Source organism: Ostrea edulis, chromosome 4, assembly GCF_947568905.1.
Source record: "Ostrea edulis chromosome 4, xbOstEdul1.1, whole genome shotgun sequence".
In the NCBI taxonomy this organism is placed as follows: domain Eukaryota; kingdom Metazoa; phylum Mollusca; class Bivalvia; order Ostreida; family Ostreidae; genus Ostrea; species Ostrea edulis.
The window spans coordinates 37625512-37651178 of record NC_079167.1 but is presented as its reverse complement, the minus strand read 5'-3'; the positions used below and the strand labels follow the sequence as shown (position 1 = coordinate 37651178).

General features: G+C 35.0%; 2 protein-coding genes across 4 annotated transcripts; one reads left to right on the top strand and one right to left on the bottom strand.

Moving 5' to 3' along the window:
- Positions 1–417: 417 nt before the first annotated feature.
- Positions 418–14243, bottom strand: LOC125668202 (EARP and GARP complex-interacting protein 1-like). The gene is made up of 9 exons (XM_048902037.2): positions 14110–14243; positions 11771–11854; positions 8517–8649; positions 7781–7916; positions 5519–5618; positions 5232–5368; positions 2144–2311; positions 1595–1753; positions 418–735 (listed from the first exon to the last, which is right to left on the bottom strand). Exons 1-9 carry the CDS (start codon positions 14149–14151, stop codon positions 561–563), a joined length of 1134 nt encoding a protein of 377 aa, XP_048757994.1. The 5' UTR covers positions 14152–14243; the 3' UTR covers positions 418–560.
- A 56-nt stretch (positions 14244–14299) lies between these two features.
- Positions 14300–25490, top strand: LOC125668201 (trafficking protein particle complex subunit 12-like). 3 transcript variants are annotated; one of them, XM_048902036.2, is made up of 13 exons: positions 14300–14449; positions 16896–17871; positions 18018–18277; positions 18806–18922; positions 19191–19304; positions 20540–20678; positions 20779–20891; positions 21817–21889; positions 21988–22061; positions 22321–22419; positions 24388–24485; positions 24949–25036; positions 25163–25490. In XM_048902036.2, the coding sequence occupies exons 2-13, from the start codon at positions 16896–16898 to the stop codon at positions 25403–25405; spliced, it is 2394 nt and encodes a 797-aa protein (XP_048757993.2). In that variant the 5' UTR covers positions 14300–14449; the 3' UTR covers positions 25406–25490. The 3 variants fall into 3 exon arrangements, 2 of the variants coding, with proteins under 2 accessions (XP_048757993.2, XP_056018523.1); XR_007367503.2 differs by lacking the exon at positions 25163–25490 and adding an exon at positions 23537–23628 and having other exon boundaries at positions 14323–14449; positions 24949–24988; XM_056162548.1 differs by having other exon boundaries at positions 14323–14387.
- The last annotated feature ends 177 nt before the right edge of the window (positions 25491–25667 follow it).

Sequence of the window (25667 nt, the reverse complement as noted above, 5' to 3'; positions counted from 1 at the left end):
TGACAAATGTATCATTATTTTTTAAATGGAACCTCCCCCCCTCCCCCAAAAAAACCTTCAAGTTGACAACAACAGGCCTTAAAGTAGAAGAAGTACCATTATTCAGGAGTCTGTTTATAGTACACTGTAAAAGTGGTTATTTACATGTGGAAGGAATTTACACTAATTATGTGGTCATGTATTAAGTGTGTAAATTTCCCCCATGCGTATAGCTATAAATATTTGATATACATGTACATGAAATATATATCATACATGTATTAAATTATCGCATATTTTCCCCCCACGCATAATGTTGGACAGAAAAAACGCGTACTTAACCCCCAGTGTAAATAACCACTTTTACAGTAATAGAATCTTAAATAGTTCATGTCAGAAATTAAAATACAAGACTCGCTCCAATGAGCAATGCATTCATATAAAGTAATAACTTTAATCCAATAAATAAAATACATCTTACTAGTTACATCCTTAGTAAAATGTTAACATAAATATCAGAATTGTCATATTTAGAAATAACTATTCTGTATTTCAATAATGTTCAGTTGGGGAGATTGACATCATAAAAGAATTTTGTATTTTTCTGCACGAGGAACTCTGTTTATCACAAGACGACCATCATAACTGAGGGAGGCGAAGACCCAGGGGTCGGCTGTGGACCAACATGAGGCATACACGCTGTCCTCGTGTTCTTCATAAGTCGCTATAACGCCATCCTTCGGTGGCTCAACTGATCTGAAAAAGAAGACACAGTTTTACATTTCTTTGGATACTACAAGGTACATATGTTATTTGTATGTATAATATAAGTAGGCATAGATATCCCCCCCACCTCCCACCTGGTAAAAAGTACATATGTTTGCTTATTTTTATACAATTTCAGTTGTAAAATCCAAAGTTAGTGAAATTACAATTACATGGGGTGGAACCCCCCCCCCCCCCCCCCCCCCTCCCAAAAAAAAATTCTTGCATCTGTGCAAGACATTATAATGCACTTTTGTTGGACATTAAAACATTTATGTGACTGACATAAGTTAACATAAATCATTACTCAAGTATTATCATAGTGTTGCCAATTCACCCCTCATCAAGGATGACACATTCCACAAATTCTGGTTATCCCCCCCACCCCCACCCCTACACATATGATCTCCTTTTTATATATCCCTTTACAAAATCCCACATTACCCAGTTTTAACAAAATAACTGCCTACTTTCAGAATGTTCAAGGTTGGCAACTATGCAGTAAGTCTGGTAAATCTGCAGAGCTCCATATATTCATAATATGTCAAGATTTTTTAAAATCTGATTCTTGTATGCTAGACATCTGAACATATGTCCCAGTCTGAACAATGTCACTTCCTATTATTTGGTGGAAGAAAACTTTCGGACAGGCAGTTTTCAAAAACTTTACATGCAAAGCATTAAAGACTGGACTCTATGATCTACTTCAAAGACACATGTACATGTTATGTCGTAAGCTTGTGGTGCTTAGTTGTATGGAATGTGAACTGTTTTTACTGTAAATAAACAAGCAGAAAAAAATGTGGTCATATCTAAGAGTTAAAGGGTAGATGAAACTGTAAGTCATTACTTGTCTTCAGCATCTTCATCGCTGTCATCTTCATTTTCTGCTAGATGACCGTATGGCTCTGAGGAGAGGGACACCACACTGTGTAAGATGACCCGGCTGTCACTGCTGGAGCTCAGCAACAACTGGTCATGGAAGTGATTGTACTTCACAGACCAAACCCTGTAAAACAAGTACATGTATACTATTGTAGAGAGAGAGAGAGAGACAGAGACAGAAAGAGAGATTGTACTTCAGACCAAACCCTGTAAAACAAAAACATGTACATACTATTGTAGAGAGAGAGACACAGAGAGACAGAAAGAGAAAGAGAGATTGTACTTCACAGACTAAATCCTGTAAAACAAGTACATGTATACTATTGTAGAGAGAGAGAGAGAGAGAGAGAGAGAGAGAGAGAGAGAGAGAGAGAGAGAGAGATTGTACTTCATATTATTGGAGAGAGAGAGACTGACAGAGAGATAGAGAGAAGCAGAGAGAGACAGAGAGAGAGAGGGAGAAGCAGAGAGAGAGAGAGAGAAGCAGAGAGACAGAGAGAGAGCTGGTACTTACCAGTGTGAATGCTCTGCCAGAACTTTGAGAGGTTCTGATGGGTTCCTGGTGTCCCAGAATTTTATTTTACAGTCATCACCACAACTCACTATGTAATACTGTTTGTTGGGATTGAAGTCCATATCCCTCACTAGCTGACCGTGAGCATTTTCTATGTGATACACTTGCCTGTAATCAATAAAGAAAATGATGTAAACTTAAGAATTCTGAAGACTGATAAAACTTATTTGTTTATGGTTATTTGTTATCCATATGACTGAGTACCCTTAAAAATAAATTACATTGGTACATGCACGCACTGCATACTGGGCTAATATCATGACCTTTGTATCCCTTTTGTCTTAAAAGGGAAATAAACTGGATGATTTTTCACTTCGGTAAATTGTAAGATAAACTAGTAAAGTAAATGGGAATCAATCTTGAAATTTTCACTTGATACAAAGTTGTATTTTCAAGAGTGATGTAGAAAGATTGTCTGATAAACACTAGGCATACCTAAGAAACAATACATTTGTAAAGTTGTATTGCCACACCATGGTACACAATATACCCATCAGATTGTTTATTATCATAATCAGAGGATTTTTTATGGGACAGTATCATATCAAACTTGCAACAACAACTAACTTGTCAATATATTGCTTGAATTGTTCAAATAACTACAGAAATGATATTGCAAAACATATTTTCATTTTATTAAATGTATTAAGATAACTTCTTTCACGTTTGGTACGAATTACTTAACTATTTGGAGTTGTAAAAAGAAATGCCCTATAACAAAAGTGACGATGAATCATTTCCACAGCCTTATTACATTATACTCATTCTAAGTGGAAAAAAATTGATTAAGCAAATGAACATTACCATGAGACCAAGTTTAATCGTAATGAGAATGTTAAAGTTACGCAAGGTCCACATTTTTCTATACAATAAAGAGAAATTTACATAAACTTTTAAGCAGTGCAAGATTTGTTGATGTAAATAGTAAGTGGAATTTTGTACTATTTGAAGACAATGGAATTCCTCCATCTGTTGTGTGATGTACTTGTTAAGTCATTGCAGTTTTGCAGTGCAATATTGCATATTTATGTCATTATTTTTAGAAACAAAAATACTATAATTATATGAATTGTTATATGGCTATACTTTATGTAAATATGCGCATTCCTTGATGTAATAAGTTTTCAATGAGGTTACTTAATTGCTCTTACTTGAAACATAGTTTTTGTGGAATACTTGTCACTTTTTAAAGTTTTAATTACCTGAATTTGAGCTGCAATTCACATTTTTCTACAGATGCACCAATTTTCAATTCTAGGACTCAATCCATGAGTCCAGAGGGGGTTATGACATATATGGCATCTTAATTAAAGGCCACTCTAATAGTGCAAAACACACCTTCTAATTAAAATAAGATTCATTAACTGACCAAGTTTGATCATTCTAGGCAAGATGATTGTCTAGTAATGAAACAGACAGGGTTTGCCATATTTGGCCATATCATTTTAATTCAATCACAGTGACCTAAATTTAAAGTGTGACACATCTTCTACCCATAATGCATCAGCTGACCAAGTTTGATGATTCTAGGTCTCAGTTATGAGTTCGACACGAAAAAGTTAACAGACAGATGGATGAACAGGAGTGCCATACCATTATACACTCCATCTTAGACAGGCGTTTAAGAACCATATTCTTTTTAAATAATTTTCAATACAGCCTTGTATTGCTGATACTAAAATCTTAATGATCCCATCCTTATGTCCTCGAAGTATTCTTCATCACTTTGTTTGAGCATCATGATACACACCTTATGATCAGAGAATCTGTAGCCATGGAAACGTTTTGTTCATACTTCACTTGTGATAAACTGGGAACTAGAAAACTCACATGTCAGAAAGGGTCCCACAATAAGTCTGAATATCTAAAGGGGTCCACCACTGCCTAATCCAAGTATTATGTACAAAACTTATGAAAATCTTCCCAAGGAAACCAAAGTTACTGCAAGTCATAGAAAGTGCTGACAGACAGATAGACGGAGTCATTATTATAGCTAGGGCACCCCCATATGGTATGGCCCTAAAAAGAACTCAATAGTCTCCTTCACCAAGGTCACTGTAACACAAAATTAGGTCATATACAGCATCTAGTCCATGATTTGGAAGAAGCAACCTATTGTATGAATAAGTTTAGTTTGTCATAAGGTGAGAACATTTCTAAATGCTGTCTTTAACCACAGAAATACAAAATGTAGTAAGATGCAGCATTAATATTCAGACCATGAGTTGGAAGTTTGATTTATATTCTATCTGCCATAAGATGAGAATAGAACTATATACTGGTCAGTCACTCAATGTACAGTTAGGTGAGATGCCAGCAGCAATAACAGGAGTTGAAAGAAGCTCCACAAGATGTTTCAGAGTACAAGCAAGTTTCATTGATCTGTATACCACAAGTCATCAGGTGAGAACAAACCTAATAGCTGTCCTTAACGAAACTCACAAAAGAACAAAATCTGTGTCAGATGCAGCCTCCAGACCAATAGTTGGAAGAAGCATCCAAAGATTTGTCACGCGAGAAAGTTTGCTTTGAATATTACACTTGTGGTAAGGTGAGGAAAGACTTCAATTCTGTCCTTAACTCTGTGTCCGAGTAGCACAGAGGTAACGCTCTCGCTTCTCACTGCTGTGACTCGAGTTCGATCCCCTTGATCAGCAGTGGTTGTATGTGATAGGGTATGGCGGTCGCCCGCTCGGACATGTGGGTTTCCTCCGGGTACTCGGTTTCCTCCCACATAAATGACCCCCTAGCGCAAACATTCGTGCATCAAAGGACCCCATTGGAAATAAGCCTTCGAGCTTTCATGGGTTATCCTTGGTATTTATGTATGTATGTTTGTATGTATGTATATACCGAATAAATATTTATTTATTTTCTCCAAAGATATATGTGTGGAATACTATGATGGTTCCAGAACGGGTATATCCCCCATAATTTCATTACAAAATGAATAATAATCCTGAACTATATGGCATTTTTTTCTGTCAGAAGAATAAAAATGGTTTTCAATATCAAAGTGACTACTTACTGCATAGATCTGAGATCCCAGCCCCTAATGCAGGAGTCATTGGCGGTGGCTAACTGAGTGCAGTTGTGATGGGGGTTCCATCTAACACATGTAAACTTCGGCTGACCTTTGCTTTCAAGCCCAGCAGATTCTTTAATCTTTAAAAATTCACACATCATTTTATCTCTGTAGTGTACGAAAGGGTAGCCCTTGAAATGTTATTACTGATAGTGGCAATTATTAATCACATTACTTGGTAAAGAGTTTATTTTCAATTTTGAAAACAGTGATGTTGTTGGAATACTTACTTTGGCCCCTGAAGACGAAGTGTCGAAGTCCCAAGTGACGACATGGCTGTCGGTTAGTCCCACCAGGGTAGTGTTATCTCCTGTCGGGTGCCAAAGCACACTGAAAATGCATATATTGTCAAGTGGGTTTATTTCAAAAGGCTACTCTCACAAGAAAATGGGAAAATAATTTCAGAAATGAAAATACTGTAATAGAGTGTATTTATAAATAGTATTTTAAGATTGTGGAGTCATTTCAATTTGTCACGGCTAACTTTAGTAGATTTTCTGAAATTTCATTCCTTTATTGTGGCATAATTAGTACTTTGTAAATTAGTTTTTACACTTACTGAAATTGTTGACAAGATCACACCTATATAATACACAAATTTCCAGATTCATTGGAGTTATTTCCTTTTATAAGACTCTTGTACACAGTAAGGTGCAAAACAACTTGTCTACAAGGGGGTGGGTGGGACAAATGCCCCTGCATTATAAAGTAAATGTACACAGTAAGTTTCTCAAATGCAATTTTAAAATTCCATTAATACATAAACCAAGTAAGTAATAAGTATCAAGGGGTACCGTAAATAAACACATGAAATCTTTATTAGGCCAAAAAAAAAATTAATAAGTAATTTCTCAGACCAAAAATTTCAAATTTTGATGAGACAGGCAGGTTTCTTTTTCTTTTTAGCTCACCTGAGCTGAAAGCTCAAGTGAGCTTTTCTGATCACCCGTAGTCCGGTGTCCGTCCGTTTGTAAACTTTTAACATTTTTGACTTCTTCTCAAAAACCACTGGGCCAATTTCAACCAAAGTTGGCACAAAGCATCCTTAGGGAAAGGGAATTCTAAATTGTTAAAATAAAGGGCCAGGCCACCTTCCAAGGGGAGATAATCAAGAAAAGGTAAAAATAGAGTAGGGTCATTAAAAAATCTTCTCAAGAACCACTGTGCCAGAAAAGATGAAATTTATAGATAAGCTTTATTAGGTAGTTCAGATTCTAAATTGTTCAAATCATGGCCCCCGGGGGTAGGATGGGGCCACAAGGGGGGATCAAAGTTTTACATAAAAATATATAGGAAAAATCTTTTAAAATCTTCTTCTCAAGAACCACTGAGCCAGAAAAGCTGATATTTACATGAAAGCTTTCTGACAAAGTGTAGATTCAAGTTTGTTCAAATCATTGCCCTCGGGGGTAGGATGGGGCCACAATAGGGGATCAAAGTTTTACATACAAATATAGGAAACATCTTTAAAAAATCTTCTTCTCAAGAACCATTGGGCCAAAGAAGTTCACATTTACAAAAAAGCTTTCTGACATTGTGTAGATTCAAGTTTGCAAAAATCATGGCCTCCAGGGGTAGGTTGGGGCCATAATAGGGACTAAGGTTTTACATGCAAACATATATGGAAAGTCTTCAGATATGGGCCAAGGTGACTCAGGTGAGCGATGTGGCCCATGGGCTTCTTGTTTACTGTAGCACAAGTTATTTCTCCTTTTTATGTTGACCATAGAATGAGTTACATTTTCTTTCTCATGTGCACGTTTATATAGAATAAGCAACGGAATTTTTATTTTTCTGAGAAAAAAAATAGCTTCACATTACTTACTACATGTATTGAGTGTATACTTTTATTCTTAAACACATGCGCATGAATGAGTATGTATTCAATAATTGCTTGATCAAACTTACTTACAATTTTATTATAACCTTCTGAAAGTTTACCATAAAAATCTATATCAAAAGAGTTACCTCATTTACTTAAGAAAATAAATATAAAATGGAAAAAAAAAATTCTATGTGGTACCTTTTCAACGGATGCGGTGGTGCCTGAGAAACTATTATTTTTTTGGTCTTATAACACTTTATTTTGTTTGTCATTCATACCATATCTAAGATATTACTTGCGTATATGGCATTGGTTTTTTTGTTTTCATTTCAGTAAAGTATTTCTTTCGATAGAATTTTGTATTTCCTACAAGTACATTTACGTCCTTAAACAGAAATCACTTTTCATATTTTTTATCATCTTCCTCACTGATGTCTGTCAGTGCTTAGGCATTCAGAGTAGCACTAAATGCACCTCCTTACAGAAGAGCTCGAGATCTTATCTTGAAACTTGCATCTTTTTATATAAATGTAGTTTGTAAACATATAAACAAGAAAGAAATATGACCAAACATATAAAGATTTCACAATGAATTAAATATGAGTTTAGATATTATTACTGTATGCATGTGATGAAGTTTGATTGAAACACTTTGGTTTCCAGTTACCTTTTCATATCACCATAATCTGCATTGTCAAGATGGCACACTAATTCTAATGAACTATGGGAACTATCATCTGAACTATTAAAATCACATGGTATCCTCCATATGGCAGCTTTCATTTCTGCCTTTGACTCTGAAGCTGAAGTACAAAAAAAACAATTCAATTACAAATTTATATGTTCATGCTGCACATAAAACATACGAAGACAATGGTCATTGGGATTTTTGTGACCAATATTTTGGCCACTGCCTTACTGTAGAGTCCTGAATATAAGTGAGGAATTTATCATCACATAATTTCGCAAGAGGCATCACTTGCGAAATAAAATTTCTCACTTATAATTGTTTGTTGCTCGAATAACAGATGACTTGCGACTTGTTCACGTGATTTGACGTATAAAATTCATTTCGCCATATTAAGCACTTGTGTAAAATAAGGAATCTACAGAATTTTACATCTTATTGCACATTATGTTTGAGAGAGATCTGAATGTTATTGCTGCTATGAGCCATTATGTAACATACTTGGGATTTCCCTTTTTTGGGCATAAATATGTTTTTCTTTTGTCATTAATAAATGACAATATTCAATTGCAGTGCTTCATTGTTCCTGTTTTTCTTGATGGATGAGAAAAATACCAGTCTGCAGGAAACTGGTTGAATTCTAGCACACATGAAAGGATTAAATGGCGGTATATACAAAAGAGAAACATATGCCCAAATTATTCTTCATACTTACTTTTATTGTAACATGTTGTCAGTAAGTTTTTGTCAATGGTGGATGCTGTGAGGTTCCATATTTCTCCCTCTCGATGTAAAAACACATTTTTATTGAGAACATTATTTTCATCATCGAAATCAATGTGATGGACCTATAAAATAAAAGATATTAAAGAGATTGGCCTTTAATAATACCATCAATATTACAATCTCCATTACATTTCATGTAACATTAAAAGTGCACTGCAGGAGCAAAAATATTCATTTGGATACAATTTCGTGATTTTGGGTCTAATATCAACTTCATGGGGACTTAATTTTGTGGTTTTCAATGTTGCCAAATAAAATATTTTTTTAACGAAAGAAACAAGAGGCCCATGGGCCACATTGCCCACCTGAGTCACCGTGGCCCATATTTAAAGATTTTCCCTATATATTTGCAAGGGGTGGGTGGGGGGGGGGGGGGTCATGATTTTAACAAACTTGAATCTCTATTATGTCAAGCTTTCAAGTAAAATTTAGCTCTTCTAGCTCAGTGGTTCTTGGGGAGAAGATCTTTAAATGACCTCACCCTATTTTTGCATTTTTGTGATTATCTCCCCTTTGAAGGGGGCATGACCCTTCATTTGAACAAGCGTGAAAGCCCTTCACCCAAGGATTCTTTTTGCTAAGTTTGGTTGAAATTGGTCCTGTGATTCTGGAGAAGAAGTTGAAAATGTGAAAAGTTTACAGACAGATGGACAGATGACGGACAACAGGTGATCAGAAAAGCTCACTTGAAAGCTCAGGTGAGCTAAAAACCTATTAGTCCGGAACTGGTTTTAGTCTTTACAAAAAGCTCACCCATAATCTTTCTACATTGTCACCTAAGGCTGAGTAAATGTAATTCATTTTTTTTCAATGGATATCCAAATTAAAGACCCTTGATTTTCACATTTAATGCCCATCATGCAAATATGAACCAGGTTTTAAAAAACAGTTCCCCTAATTTTTTGTCGGCTTTTCTTGAATTTCAACCCCAAGGCAAGGGTGCCCCTAAAAATATACTATTGTAAATTATTCTTAAAATTGTAACTTGTCAAAATGTCTAAACAAACAGGGAATGCTTACTCCTCCCTGGCACCTAATCCCACCTCTGGTATATCCAAGGGTTCGTGTTTGCCCAACTCTCTATTTTGTATTGCTTATAGGAGTTGTGAGATTGATCACTGTTCGTTATCTTCACCTTTCATCTTAATTATGGGCAGACCTGCCTTGAAGGCCTTAAAAGACAAAATTTGTTTCAAAATCCATGATTAAATGGAAAAAAATGCTGTTTAGGCCAACTTTGAAGTTTAATTTCAACATTGTAGACAATAAATTATAGGTTCGAAATGAAAATATGAAAATCGTATGACAGGAATTAACTAAAGAAACTTGTTATAACAATGCGACTTTTTCTGGAAAATTGTTCTCCCTATTAGGCCAATTCAACTTAATTAGTAGATTATCATCCAGGGTCACCAAAAAGTATGGGGCGGGTGGGAGGATTTTATTTTATAATTTATATTTTCTGAGAAAATTTTTAATGACAAACAAGTAGTGCATCATTTAATGCCAGATGAATCTATGCTTATTTCACAGACAAATTCCAGGTTAAGCTTTAATTTCAAACACAGAAAGATATCAAACTTCTTCAAGATATGAAGCACATTAATCCTTTCCTTTCATTTACGCCCGTAAGAAGGTGAGAAATTAAGAAAACCATAATATGATCCATTTTCTTCACGTTGCTATACCGGAAATGTAAACAAGAAGTGTAAATACTGGAGTCGGACATGAAAATATTTCGGAAATCACAAGCTCCGCAAAATAAAAAAATTCTGGGTGGGCTGATTTTTGAGGGGTGGGCGGGGATGATAATCTATCAATTAAGTTGAATTGGCCTTAGGTCTTTTCATTTGTTATCCTGTATTGATCCTCAATTCAACAATAGTTGTTGCTGCTGCTCAAGGAATTGTTGAAGTAATAACCAGGCATTATCGATCATCAAAAAATGGTTGAAATTTTGATATGACCCTCATGCAACAAATGAATCTTGTAAAAGAAAAGAAACCGAGACTGTGAGAAAATTTTCGAACAGTTTCGAGCAAATAGAATAAGATTTTCTGCAAAAAAATATCTAAAAGTATAAAGGAAAATGATGTTTCACATAATTATAAATTTCAATCAGACTGGCCTCAAAATGGTACCAACCAGTTAATGGACTTTAGAAGAGCAGGGATCAAAAGATAGTAGCATAATGGTGCTTGACAACAATAGGAAAATTACTAGCCTTATTGGAATTTCCTTAACTAACACAGTTCTTCTCATGACTCATCTAAAACGGGCTAACAGACATGTCATCCTACATCGAAATTTTCAAAGGAATGGAATGTGACACATTCTCAAAATCATTGGTCTATTTCTGAAAGAATGATCAAATACACAAACACTATTTTGATCTTTTACTTTGAAGAAATAAAAGAAATGAGGCCAACGCTCCTGCTATCTTTGATGTTTTCAAGGCTCATCAAAAATTAATTAATTAATCAGAAATTAAAACATTGTGATTGTACCGTTGATACATCAGAAATTAAAACATTGTGATTGTACCGTTGATACTAGCTTGAAATCATTTCTAAAAAACAAGTTTATCAGTTGGTATTCCTAGGTTTCTGGTCAGCATTTGACAGGTGTACCTATTGTCAAAATCACTGTTGATCACATTCAAATGAAATGAAATCAGCCCACACCAACTAGCTTCTTCACAGCTTTGACCTATCATTGTCCAAGGACACCAACTTTACAAGTAACAGGTTTGAACTTGCAGGGATTGCTGGTGCACTGGGGTGTGAATGAATGACTGTTATCCAACTCCCAAACTGTTTGTGTAATTTGGTTGAAATAGGATTGTGTGTTTATATTAGTATATGCACCAAAGATATAATATCTTGATAATACTTCGCTTACATAATATCCTAGTATACAAAGCCTAAAAAATATTGTGTAATGAGGGTTGTGAATTTTATTGTGTATTTCTCAATAGTGTTTTGATTAAATGAATTTCTGTTTGCTTTCAGTCCTTTTTTTTTGCACAGTATTTGGATTAAATATTTGTTGGGATTTAAATTCGTTGGAAACTTCTGTCCATGAAATAAACATAATTAAATCCGCAACTTATAATTCTGCTTCTACAGTATTGCATTTCTTCATTCAAAGAAAAAATTTGTACAATCAACTGTAATATTCTACCTGATTCTCAGACCGGAGAGATTGTGTTCCAACAAGAAACCGTATTTGTTCTGTTTCTGCTGTCTGAGCCGAGATTGTTCTTGCCTAGAAGTATACAAAATTATTTTATCATGTATTCAATTAGCATAAAGTGAACAGATAAATATTCAAAGTTGAATATATTCAAAACTAACATTCTGCCTTTTTACTTTGAATTGTGTATTGATGATCAATGATAAGATCAGGTACCTACAGCAAATATTCACTTATAACCTATTCATAAAAAATATATAATAACTTGTTTCCAATCCAATGATATCTTGATGCAATAAAATATGTTTGACTCTACACAAATATACAATACATGTATCAACACTTCGCTAAAAGTACTGGTCACAGTAGCTCAGTGGTAGAGTGTTCGTTTCATAACTGGGAGGTCATGAGTTCGAGCCCCACTCGTTTCCATGGCCGCATCGAACTTACGACGTTAAAATAGATGGTGATTGCTCCTTCGCCAAATGTTCGGCATTTAGAAGTGAGAATCATGGGTCTTTCAGATATGACCTTAAAAACAGAGTTCCTGTGTCACGGCAGGCGTTGGCATGATAAAGAACTCTCACTGCTACGGCCCTGAGCGCTAACCATAGGTCTACAGCTGGTGACATCTCAGTATGAGTGAAAAATTCTCAACAGGACGTACAATATCAATCAATCAATTGGTAAAAGTTATGTTCCTTGTCTGCCATTTTGCAGTGAAAAAGTCTTATTTCCCTAAGTTGGCCTTTGTCTTTTTCTGATCTGTAGCTTTGATATTTTTATTTTTTCATCAATTGCAGTCAACTACAGTAATGCTCCAGGATGTGTTTGAAAACTTAATAATTAGCTATAATTTACACTTAAGACCTCTTACATTTGGTAGAACTTGGCTATTCACTGACTGACCTCTAGCTGATCCCGCAAAGGGGGATAATTCAAATAACTGGATGACAGAGATAAACAACTGCTTTGGCAGCATGTTTACCACTTGAAATATGTAACGGTCCTACCTTTAGATATATGGTTAATTCCTATTCATATATTGGTTTGATAAATTTATATTGATTTAAGTTTATTTCAGTCCTATCATAAATTGGAATCCAATGTAACAAGTTTTGAAATGATTCTAAGATTAGTAAATATACTATTAACAGAAAAGTAGGCAAATTATAACCATTTCCTGAAATCTCTCTGATTTTGCCGAGTTGAGTTGTGTTTCGCCTTTGAAAATTTCACTTTCATTTTACTTTGAAGTGAAACATCTTCTGAAAATATTGTATCTCAAATGTTTCAGTGGTAGGATTTGGATGGTTTGAACTTGATATCTCTCATTCTAATAACGGTATACGTAATTTAAATAAGGGTGTGTATTTTTACTGAAAAACGGGACCGCAAGATAATACGAGACTTGGAGAAGTTGTTAATCTCTGTTACATATGTCTCTGGTGTATATTAACACCTTTATCTCTTGAGTTTTTATCATCATTATTGACAATACTGTCAATGATTAACGGCAGAAATGTAACTCCCTTGTGAGGCTTGTCATGAAAATCTGAAAGGACGAATGAGAGGATGTCGTCACTCTAACAGGTTGGGAACACTTCCCCTATAGCGAGATATTCTCGCTAAAACGCGATTATCCCTCTCTAGTGAGAGTAAATATATCCCGTACAAGTTACAACCGAGAAAAACCACCCATGGAGTACATCTCTTCATGTTTCACGTGAAAAGAAGAAAAAGTACTAAAATGTCTGATACTTCTGCAAATATATTAATCAAAACAAAAACACTCACAATGTGTATTGGATTTCAGACTGCTTCCCTCTTATGCAGCAACTTTGATATGCAATTTCTTGACTATGTTGTCAATTTCATAGAAACAATTCTCGTCATGTTGAGTATGTGTCACACTTATTCAGTGTTGCACGGGATTTGCCATTATTTTCAATAAAGACGCCAAAACACCTGTTTATGGTAATGTTTACTCTCGCTTAAGAGGGATAATCGCGTTTTAGCGAGAATATCTCGCTACAGGGGAAGTGTTCCCAACCTGTCTAATGTTTCAGATAATGAATCGAGCTACGGTACAGGTGCTTGTTTCACAGACTCCGTAAGTTAAGCTAAGCTATTCAAATAGCATATATAATAGCTTTAATACGAACTCAAGATTAGAAACAAGCGTCTGTGAGCTACAGTCCATGAAGAAATAATGTAAAATATTAAAATAAAAGTAATCTATTTTTTCCTAGCTGTCTTAAGATACTTTCATATACATGTATATAAGTGTTGTATTGATAAAATATAGATGAAATTCAAATTAATACTTGAAATTCTAATCCATAGATGACAGGTGCCTCATCTTCCATGGTGTTCAGTCTTTGGTTGTCGTAAAATCATGCCCGCGATTAAACACGGGTTTTTAGGCCTATTGAAAACTTAATTACTACTTAATAGCGTTTGGTTTCAGATTTAAGCATGTCAAATTAAAATATGTATAAATATTATATTTTTTCTTGCTTTGCTGAGACTTCCATTGTAAATTTTACGACATTCAACAGTTAGATTGACCTGTCAGAAGTACTGCGAGATACCAGCCTACTAGGTACTGACCTAGCAGACGTAGCTTATTATATTCCTACTAGTCCTTGTGCTAGTACTGCCAGGGTAAGATCCAAGTTTGCTAGGCTACCTGTGGTCAATATTGACGGTTTTTGTTTTGGTTTAGATTATTTTTTTTAAAAGTTCGAACGGTGTCATTTTTTATTAATGGCAGTTTTTCCTTTCCTTACACTACCAATTATTTGAGCTTACAGTTACTTATGGTGTTTATATGAATTGTAGACTAATATCCGGGTCGCCCTGTTTTGTGTCAACGCAGCAATTTATAAGGGGGGGGGGGATACCCAGCCCCAGGTCACATCAGAATAGTGTTACAGACCCTAAAGCCATCTTCGCAAGCCAAGTGTCCGATTCGCTTACTCTAAGCGAATCGGACAATTGGCTTGCGAAGATGACCCTAAAGCATACGACTACACCTGTGGAACGGTGAACGATTTAGGAACAAATTTTTTTGTTTGGGGAATGAACGATGTGGACGGAATGGTTCTCATCAAGAATGGAATGGTTCTTATCAAGAATGGAATGCGAGATGGGGAACAAACGGTTCATTGAGAACTAATCTCAGCGAGATTCGTCAAGACTGGATATTTAAACTGATGCCTCTTCAGAAGATGCGTCAGTCCAGATATCCAGCCTCGATGAATCTCGCTGAGTTTAATGACTAGTTGTATTCAGCACGCCTGTGTCACAATTTTTCTGAAGAAAATTTATCGCTTAGTTTTTAATTGTACGTTTCAGGCTCGATATTTCACCATAAGTCGCACATGGCGAGGTCACATTAGGGGTAGTTTTAATTATACACAGTCACTTGAGGCATGATGGGGAACACTTCTAGTATACCGGTACCCAAAACATGGCGCTAAAATAAGTGCCATCGAAGGCGGTTTAGTAAATATACGATCGTGTGATCGGTAAAATCGTTAAAACGGCAAGAAATCGCCCAAAAAAAGCCTTAAATTGAATTCCTTGTGTAAAATAAAATTTTAAAAACTGGTTTTTAAACACATTTTTTAACGTAATTCCACACTCCTGTGACGTCATAAGATTTTGCAAAGTCAATAATTTAATGACTGGAACATAAATTTTGTTGGAGTCTTTTTTAATAGTTATTGTAAAAAATCTTGTTAGCCATAAAATATTTCTAAAGTCTTAGTTATATTTGAATAATCAATGATGTGTTTCAAAATATTGAATCCAAGGACAATAACTCTGTTTTCATTAAATTATTTATCAAGTCCATTATGCAATAGATTTCCTATATTTTTCACAAACATTTTACCAAGGTGATAAGGAATTATTATCTGTGTCTTTTCATGAAATTACATAAAATTTTAATCCATGAGTGGTTTTGAATAGCTCAGTTGTATGGTGCCAGACTAAAGTTTTTTATGGGGGTATACATACTCTGGAAGCTATAGATTTGAAATTATTAAGGACAGGTATGGATTTTTTTTCATAAATAACTATAACAGATGTACATCTACTAATATAAACAGAAAAAATGATATGTAAACCATGCTATAAGGAAATTGTGTCCATATTTGTTTGTTTTTTAACATTTTGGAGAATAAGGCTAATTCAATAATTTTGCACTTATTATACTAAAACTTGATGAACATATTGAAAATGACATGTGTTTTAGTTATTGACATGTTTCCTGATAAATAAATGCAATTTAAATTTTTTGTTTGTTTTTATTTTAAAATAACAACAGATAACTGTTTCCAATGAATTTCATAAAAATCTACATAGGGGTACATTACTTCAGTAGTGTCTGTAATGAAAATAAATATGGAAATCCTTAACTAATTTGCCTTTTCTCATTACTCTGAATGTTAATCTATTGATTCCAAACAAAAAAATGCTACCTAAACCCCAAAAATCCAGGACTAAGGACCCACCTTAATTCAAAATCAAGATTTTAAAACACAATGCAAAAAGACGTACAGTTTATGTTCCTAGAATCTGTTGTTTAGGAAATCGTCACGTGTGCATTATCTTACATAATTCTCCTGATTCGGAATATTATCGTCAATGATGTGATGTTGATGTAAGGAAACTGAATTTTAGCCTTAGGCTAGTACCCGAGGCCTTCCGAATGCATAGCAATTGAAGAATTCCATGCTTGTTTACTTAGTTGTTATTGTAATCTGGAAGTGACATGCCCAACAAATTACGTTCAACACGTGATAAAAGTCAGAGTGGATCCGTATCTCAAAATCCCATATTGGGGGCATGCCCCCAACATCCTTGCTTTATAATTTAAGTGGGCCCAGGTGAGGTAAATATATTGAAAAATATGATATTAACAATTTGAGCAGGAATTATGTACATATAAAATTTTGATGAAAGTCTGATGGCTGATTGATATTTAGACACTTGGAGGGACTCTTTATTTATCTATTTAGTTATTTAGTAAATAATTATTTGTCATAAAAATGGAAACCACTGTGTGTTATATCCTAACTTTTCTTTTTCACAATTTCAATAGATGTCTGACAACCAAATTGCCGATGTATTAGATGACGACTTTCTTGATGATAGTCAGTTTGATGACAGTCTCCTTTCAACTCAATGCAGGAACCGAATTGTGCACTCAGCTACTTCTGACACTTTGGACTCGGTGGTCCTTGAACCAATGACCGATGAATTATCACTACTGGAGGATGCAAATGACGGCAATCGAAGCTCTACAGAGGAAGTAAGGCCTGAGGATGCTGGGATAGAGATAACGGCATCAGAGGAATCAAAAAATGTACAGGAAGAGGATCAAAGTACAGACATACCGGTAAACGTCGAAACGGAGAAGCCTCATGATAGTCCCGTTAAAGAAACAGTCAACATCAGTAGCTACTTCAGCAGTGACGTTCAGGAAAACGATCCTTTTAGTACACTAAACAGTGAGAAAAGTCAGGAGGAAGATATATTTAGCTCTTTTGGAACACCACAAGTAGAGGATATTGCCCAATCAATGACAGAGGTAGAAAAAGAAAAATTTCCAGATCAAACTAAAGCTCCGCAGTCCGAAATAGAGCTGAGTGATGACATTATAGTTCACCATGATGTTTTAGAAAAGAGACTTTCTAAAGAGAAGGCAGAAAGTGTGGAGTTTCAAGCTGTTCCAGAGAGTGATATTAATGTTATGGAAGCTTCCATGCAGTTGATAGATGATAAAGAAGATTTTGAATCGTTCACTGCTGAGAGTGGTCCAGCAGACATGGACCAGGTTATTGGTGGGATAACGGAGCTTCATCTTAATGAGCGACACAGAACCACCTCAGAAACAAATCACCCGGAATACAATACTCAGTTGTCAGTATCGAGTCAGCATTCCCAGAGTGCAGTGCCAACTTCTCCCATCATTCCTTCTCCTGTCAATCAACCATTTAATGGAACACCTCTATCTGCTATGAATGTCTCACCGTTATTAACATCAAGCAAACCGGTCCTTCCTACATCTGTTAGTGGTAAGTTGAAGAATTTTTTTGTCAAGCCATCATTTACAGAGTTTGTGATATTCAAAACAGTCTTAAAACAATTGATAAAGTAAGTGTGTTTAGGTATTTGATTTTGTATGCATTTTCGTGAAGCATTTGGTGCTGAATTTTTGCAGATGATAAAGATGTAGTGCAAGGGTCTTTGGATTTGGAGAGCAGTGCTACCAATACATTCCAGTCTTTAACAAGTGTAGATACCACTGATCCATTCACAGCAAGCTTACAGATGAGCGAGACGGACAGACAGCATGATGCCTGGATTGCCTCAGATGCGACTAGAAAAACTCTGCTAACGATAGCAACAAACGTACCCGGTACCTACCTTCCGTCTCCTGAAGAGCTTACCACCCCTGGCATTGTAGTGGATGAACCACAGGTAAATATAAACCTTTTGGAGAGGAAATAAATGAGATACCGTGATTTCAAAAGTTTCGTTTCTGCCGTACCAAAGTATCAAGTAATCAACAAAGTGCAATTTTTGTTATTTTCTTAATTTTGCCAGACTGTAGTATAGCGTAATCAACAAAGTGCAATTTTTGCTCATAAAGGAAGAACAAAGAATGGCTCTCAATGAAACTTTATGTATTTTCAATTCCATGAATGTTTTGTTTATGAAAATTGATGAAACCACAGTATTTGAATTTTGTACACAAAGGTGCAATGAAATGGTGTTCAAACTGTAGATTAATTCAGAGTTCCATTCAATAGACATCATTTATTGCTGATAGTAACTGAATCTGAAAACTGAATGATCTTAATGGCATGATATTAAACCTCAAAAATATTACATCTGCATAGATATATGTAGAAATGAATCAAGTACATATTTATGCATAATTTTGAATATTTGAGTATATGGTAGTATATTTTCTGCTCGATGAAATACTCTCTTTTTTTTGTACAGGGTGATCCATTGAGAGATTTAGTGTACAGATACATGGGAGAACAGGAGGCTATCAAGAGACAGATTCTGACAGTGGACAGCGTTACACAGGATGTAGAGGGACTAAAAGCTCTCATAGTAAGATTACATGTATTGTGTAGAAGTATGAAAATATAATGGTAGCAAATCAAAGCTCGGTAACAGCATTTTACATGTATAATTATAAACTAATTTTGATACAAGTATATAGGCCAGAGCTTGTTTATGTATATGAGTTTAAAGCATTGTTGTAAAAATTTATAGGTGTGAAGGAGTTTCCTATAAACTAATGACTCCTTGATAAAAAAGTTTCCCTGTAAATATTGGTTTACATTTAACAATTTCATGAAGTATTGTATTGTTACAGAAAGGTGGTTGTTATCGGTCAGCTGTTGATATGTGTAGAAGGTTGTTAACTGCAGCTGGCCAGGGCCCAGGAAAAGCAGGGGAAGTAACCCAGCATACGGTGCACACAATACAGGTAGGTTTCACAGGTTAGGAACAATACATTGATAACATGTAAGGAATTTATGGAATTCATTTCAAAGACTACAAGTCACTGCTGTAAATTATCAGTATGTGGTAATTAATTCAAATCTACATCGATAATCACTTTATAAGCTTTATTTAAGGCAGGCGCCTTTATATATAGTAATCATTGTTTCTGTCTGTACATTTGTCCGCCCATCAGTAATTTCTATGTCATATGATAACTTACATTTCTTTAGGAAGATTTTCATCAATTTTAATGAAATAATTTGTTCAGGCAGAGGAAGACCCCTTTTGATTTTCAGATTTTTAGATTACGGAGTTAAGGGACTTAGAACATTTTTATATTAATAGGGTAATAGAAATTTCTATGGCACGTGATAATCTAATATTTTCATAAATTTTATACACAAAACTTTGATTAGGCAGAGGGAGACCCCTCTTGATATTCAGATTTATTCGTTTTGTTATTACAGAGTTATGGAACTTAGAAATATTTTTTCTATATATTAAAAGATTACAGCACTTTATATTGCATGTAATAACTTGAGATTACTTGAGAAGATTTTCATAGAATTGAAGGTAATGCTCAGATTAGGAAGAGGGGACCCTTTTAGACTTTTGGATTTATCGGTTCTGTTGTTACGGAGAGCTCTCATATTTCATATGTGCATTCCTTGTAACAACCTTTCTTTTTGGCACCATTGCTTGACCTTGTGACCTGGGAGTTTGACTTACCTTAAGAAAAGTTAATCTAGGCAATATCTAATAATTATCTAAGATAGGGCTTTCATATGTTGTATATAGATTCCTTATCACAAGATCTTTCATTTGATTCCTTAATCTTTAATCTTGTGGCCTTGACATTAGAGATCTTTCTTTTGGTAGCAAAGTGTTTGACTCTGTGACCATGATCTACATTTAAGAAAAGGTAATCTAGGCAATATCACCTAAACTATTTAAGGTTAGGCTTTCATATGTTGTGTATAGATTCTATATGGCTAGAACTTTTGTTTCTTTGTTACCACTGGGAGCTTGGTGTTTCAGAAACATGTCTTGTTCACTTGACAGTTATGGTTCTGTCGATTTACCCTGCTGCTAAAATGTCTGGTTCACTTGACAGTTATGGTTCTGTCGATTTACCCTGCTGTTGAAATGTCTTGTTCACTTGACAGTTATGGTTCTGTCGATTTACCCTGCCGATGAAATGTCTCGTTTACTTTACAGTTATGGTTCTGTCGATTTACCCTGCTGTTGAAGTTGAGACTGTACAGTGTGGCAGAATCAGAGATACAGGCCTTCCAAAATCTAGACACACCGGACTTGTATTTTGAATTTTATCCACACATTTATCCAGGACGCAAAGGTCAGAATTACATATTGTATTCAGCATCTTCACACATAAGTGAGGAAAGCATAGCACATGTAGCTCCACAATATTCTCTTTTACCGGTATCTTGTGACAGGGTCCATGGTTCCATTTGGAATGCGAATTTTACATGCTGAGATTCCTCATTACATGGGAAGATCCCAGGAGGCGGTAGACAGACTCTACTACATGCTGGCCGTTACTCAGAAGGTAAAACCCTGTTACAGCGAATCCCAGGGGACTCGGGGGTTATAGTGTCTGTGTGGGTACAGCATTTACTTTGTTTAGGGGTTGTACCTTGGTTGCGTTAAACCCAAGATTTAAAAGTAGGTAGTGAAACCAATCTGATTACATGGGTCACATCAGAATGAACTGAAGATAAACCAATCAAATTGTCATTAGTAAAATCGTTAAAGGTAGGAATAAGTGATAGTAAATCCCGAAATGTTCTGAATAATGACTTCCAAAGGAACCGTAAGTGCTGAATTCAACATGCAAGAATAGGTTTCATTGGTTCTTACAGGAGCATATAAAATTGGATGACCTAAGGTCACCAAAGTGCATGCTGACGTAATTGTAATTAAAAGATTTATATAGCACCCTCTCAACATTAGTTCTCTAAAGCGCTTTACAAATGACATGACCCTATTCAGGATGTTTTCAGATCTTTGAATTAGTGACATCAAAATAGTAAAGTGAATCAAAGACCTGGTTTTAATCAGATTGGTTGTGAAATGCTCTGTATTTAGAGGTGATAGTCAGGAGAGTTTTTGGATGAGACTAAAATCAGAGGTCTCTTATTGCAGCAGGTGTTGACACTATAAAAGAAACCCTCACTACAAAAGCCCTGAGCACCATGCATAGCACTTTACCTACAGCTGTTGGCATCTTGATGTGTCTGTAAAATTTTGAAATCGATGTGAAAGAAATAAAAGAAACAAATCTTATATCTGTAATAATAATACATGTATTTCAGATCAACTAGACATGCTTCATTTTGGCGACAAGGCCTGCAGGTTTACTGATAACCAGGTTGAACAAAAATTCATTTGATTTCACTTGGTCGACGAGGCCTTCAGGTTTACTGATGGCAGCATGTGTTTTATTAATGCTTGTAAACTGTATTTGTATTTAGATATTGAAAAACCTTGATGATGGATATGCAGAAGATGGCAGTGCTGTACAACTAAGTGATGATAGCAGAAAAGGTGCTTATAAAAATAGACTTTACTATCTCTTGAAAATTTTCATTGCATATTTAGAATTTTCCAGTTCTGAACACGTTTGAAAATTGCTTATGTTCCAGGATCTTTGGAAATCTGGCAAGAACGTGAAAGACAAGTCCTGTATGTTATTGGGAATACCTTCCTGACATTAAGAGTAAGATGTAAAACTTTAATAGTACCTATTGTATGTATAGGAGGAAAACAAATATTTACATTGAAAGTTGTATTTCATTTTGCCAACAGAGGCACATACATGTACAATTATGCAATAACCCAGTACCTTAAGCTGAAAACAAATCACTGCAAAAAGCTTGTCTTTCTTTCGTAATTTTGGACTTTTAAGGGAATGTAAGATTAAACTTGTTTTACTTTGCTGCGTTGTGTTTACAACCATTCATTTACACGAATTCCAGGACTATGAAGCAGCGATGACCACGTATAATAGCCTACTGGAAAAAGACCCCATGAAGAAGGTTGGACTACTTAGTGGTATTGGTCGTTTATATTTGCAGGTAAGTACACTCTACCTATACTGGACAGCAAGTAGACACTATAAAAATTCAAAAACCTACGATGAACTTGTAGCTTTAATTTAATCATGAATTTTATATTGAATTTACGAACACACTTTTAAATTCTAGGTCTGCATCAAAATAAAAATTATGTACCTCTCATTGACTGGTCATATTATAGATAGGTCTTATTATGGTATCTTTTTAAAAACAAACTTATATCTTTTTAAACTTGCATTTAATCTGTAATTGGGTATTTATGTTTACAGTTATTTTTTTTAAAAATTCAAAAAAGCACCTCAGTCTTAGTATTATTTTATGCCTTTTTCAATGTAATTTACTGTTCTTTGTTCTAGTCTGTTTTTATTGTTTTAAATGTAGTGCACTTTTAATTAGGGTAATTGTCTTAATCAGATAAAGTGCTATATAAATGTATAATAATAATAAAGTGTCTGTCAGCACATATTATAAGGCTAGGTAAGAAGCCTATTGGTATTGTTTCTCAAGGTCATAGGTTTAAGGTCGAGGTCAAACTTGCATGATACATTCTATAAGCACAAAACAAGATACATGTAGAAACAGTACTAATAAGGCTAGGACAATTGAACTTAATACACATATTCAGCCATCACAGATGGATTGTATTATGGTGCGATGTAGCGTTTGTTTAACCATCAGCACCTGGGGTGGATAAAGTGTACCAATAAGGCTGGGATAATACACCTGGTACATGTTTCCCATGCTGAGAGGAGGATGCCATTTCTCAAAGTTTAAGGTCACACATGTACTTTCATGGGTAATTATGCAGAGAAAAGTTCTGATAAAGTTAGGATCAGTAAACTTGGAACACTCTCTCCATGTTGTTGATACCAGGAATATATTTTGAAAAGTACCAGTAGTAATTATGCTTTTTCAAGTTACCCTTTATTGAATGATATCTTTCTTCACTTTCATAATTAACAAAGCCATCTTAACAGTAACATTTTTTAAATATTCTGTGATATTAAAGAAAATGTCAAAAGAACACTGTCAGATCCATTTTTTGACCAAAGAATGGTTTATTTGTATGTTAATCCTTTATTTGATTACAACTGCATTACACAGGTGTATATTGTAGTGAGAGTAAGGTGGTTCAGGTCACTAAAATTAGATAGAGCTGACAATTCATTCCATGATGGGAATCTGTTCTCTTTCTTGGCTGTCAAAACCGTAAGCTTGGATGACTGACATTTTACGTACTAGTATAACATTATTAAAGTCAAAGACTTATGTTTGATTTATTCATTGATCAGGATATAATTTCAATTTGACCAAGAAATTTGTTAATAGATGATATCTATTTCTTTTAAAATCAGGTTTAAAATCAAGCAAATCTTCAAGCACTTATTGAAACATAAGCACTTGAAATCTTATATTCACCCAAATAAAACACAAACATGCAAATTCATACTATTTCAGTATTTACGACAATTTTTATTGTACAACCATATAACTGTTATAGTGAATACAGGTACACAATTGCATGCACTGAGAAAGACACAGTGCAGAAGCATCCCTAGTAAATCAGCCAATTAGAAATTACAGTTCTCGGGACACGTGCTCACAAAAGTTTGGAATTATAGATTTCCCAAAGTATCATCTGGCTAAAATGAAATATCATATTTTTGCAAATATATGGCTCATTTTGCATCTCAATAAAATAGCTACTCTTATGATATTAGCAAATATTGTCCTGCTGCAAAATTCACCTATAATAAAGTGCACTGGCATACAATCATCCATAAGAAACGGCCTGGTGATGTCCTGCAAGTGGGATGTCAATCAATGACAGAAACTCACCCCCAACCTTAGCTTGTTACATTATGTATTATATTATAGACATCCTTTGTAGAATATTGTGAATATAATAAACTGATTGTGCTTATACATATAGATATATTTAGATGTATGATGTTTGATGTGCTGTAGATGGGCAATGTTGACAAGGCCAAGGAATGTTTTAAGCATGCAGAAGTGATCTCCGACAACAGTGACAAATCCATACAATGCAGAAATGCTATCAACAGGTAGTGTACATGAATGATGATGTATAGGGCAAGGGTTTCTGGTAATTAGTAATTGAAATACTAGTCTACAGAATAATGTCTTGCTTTGCTGGTATCCAACAATATACATGTATCCAAGTTCCATTTGATTCAAATTTTAAAAAATTTGAATTATCCACTGGAAACCAAAATTTTTGGAATTTTAAATCTCTTTTTGGTCACTGTGACCTTGACCTTTGACCTATTTTCTCCAAAATCAACAGGGGTCTTCCTTACCTGGTACCCAACAATATATCAAAGTTTCATTTGATTAGATTGTAAACTTTTCGAGTTATCATCCGGAAACCAATTGTTGACGCCCAACCGCCCGCCCGCATCACCAAACCAATCCGTTGCAACTCGGCTAAAAATGGAATTGTGTTTAAATTATATCTGATCAACTGTCAAAACACATGGTATGTACCAACTTCCTTTTGCTTTTCAGGGGACTGGAGGCCATGTGCATGAACAATTTTTCAGATGCATACCAAAATTTTAAAGAAGCAGTGGAAGCAGATCCCACCAACACCTCTGTAAGTTTCGATTCCAGATTATCGACGTTTCACAAATAGTGATTCCAGTGTGATGATTATCAATGTTTCACAAATATTGGTATATGTGAATATCGAAGTAAAAACTCTCCTGATCTATTTTTACAGGCAGTTAATAACATGGCAGCATGTTCCCTGTACCTAGGGAAGTTGATGGATGCTCTAAAGACCTTGGAAATCCTGGTTCATGAGGACCCAGAGCGAAACCTTCATGAGGGAGTTTTATTTAATCTGTGTACTTTGTATGAACTTGAATCATCACGTGCTCTCCATAAAAAGCAAGCTTTACTGGATCTCGTCAGTAGACACAAAGGCGATGGCTTTCCTGCAGCTTGTCTTAAAATGGCATAATTTATTGTGATTTCTTTGGCATTGTGCAATATCTATAAACATACGGTGTACTAGGTCAGGTTTATTAAATAAGTGGATAAATATACCAAGTTTTATTTTTATTTATTCATGTGCAATTAGTGATGAAATGAATTTGTAGGGGAGACACATTTTTATTCATTTACACTTTACCGTACTAATAGAGCATTCAAATTACAGAATGAGCGACATCACAGGTGGATTTTAATTGAGTATCCTAAACAAAAAATATGTATATGAAAAT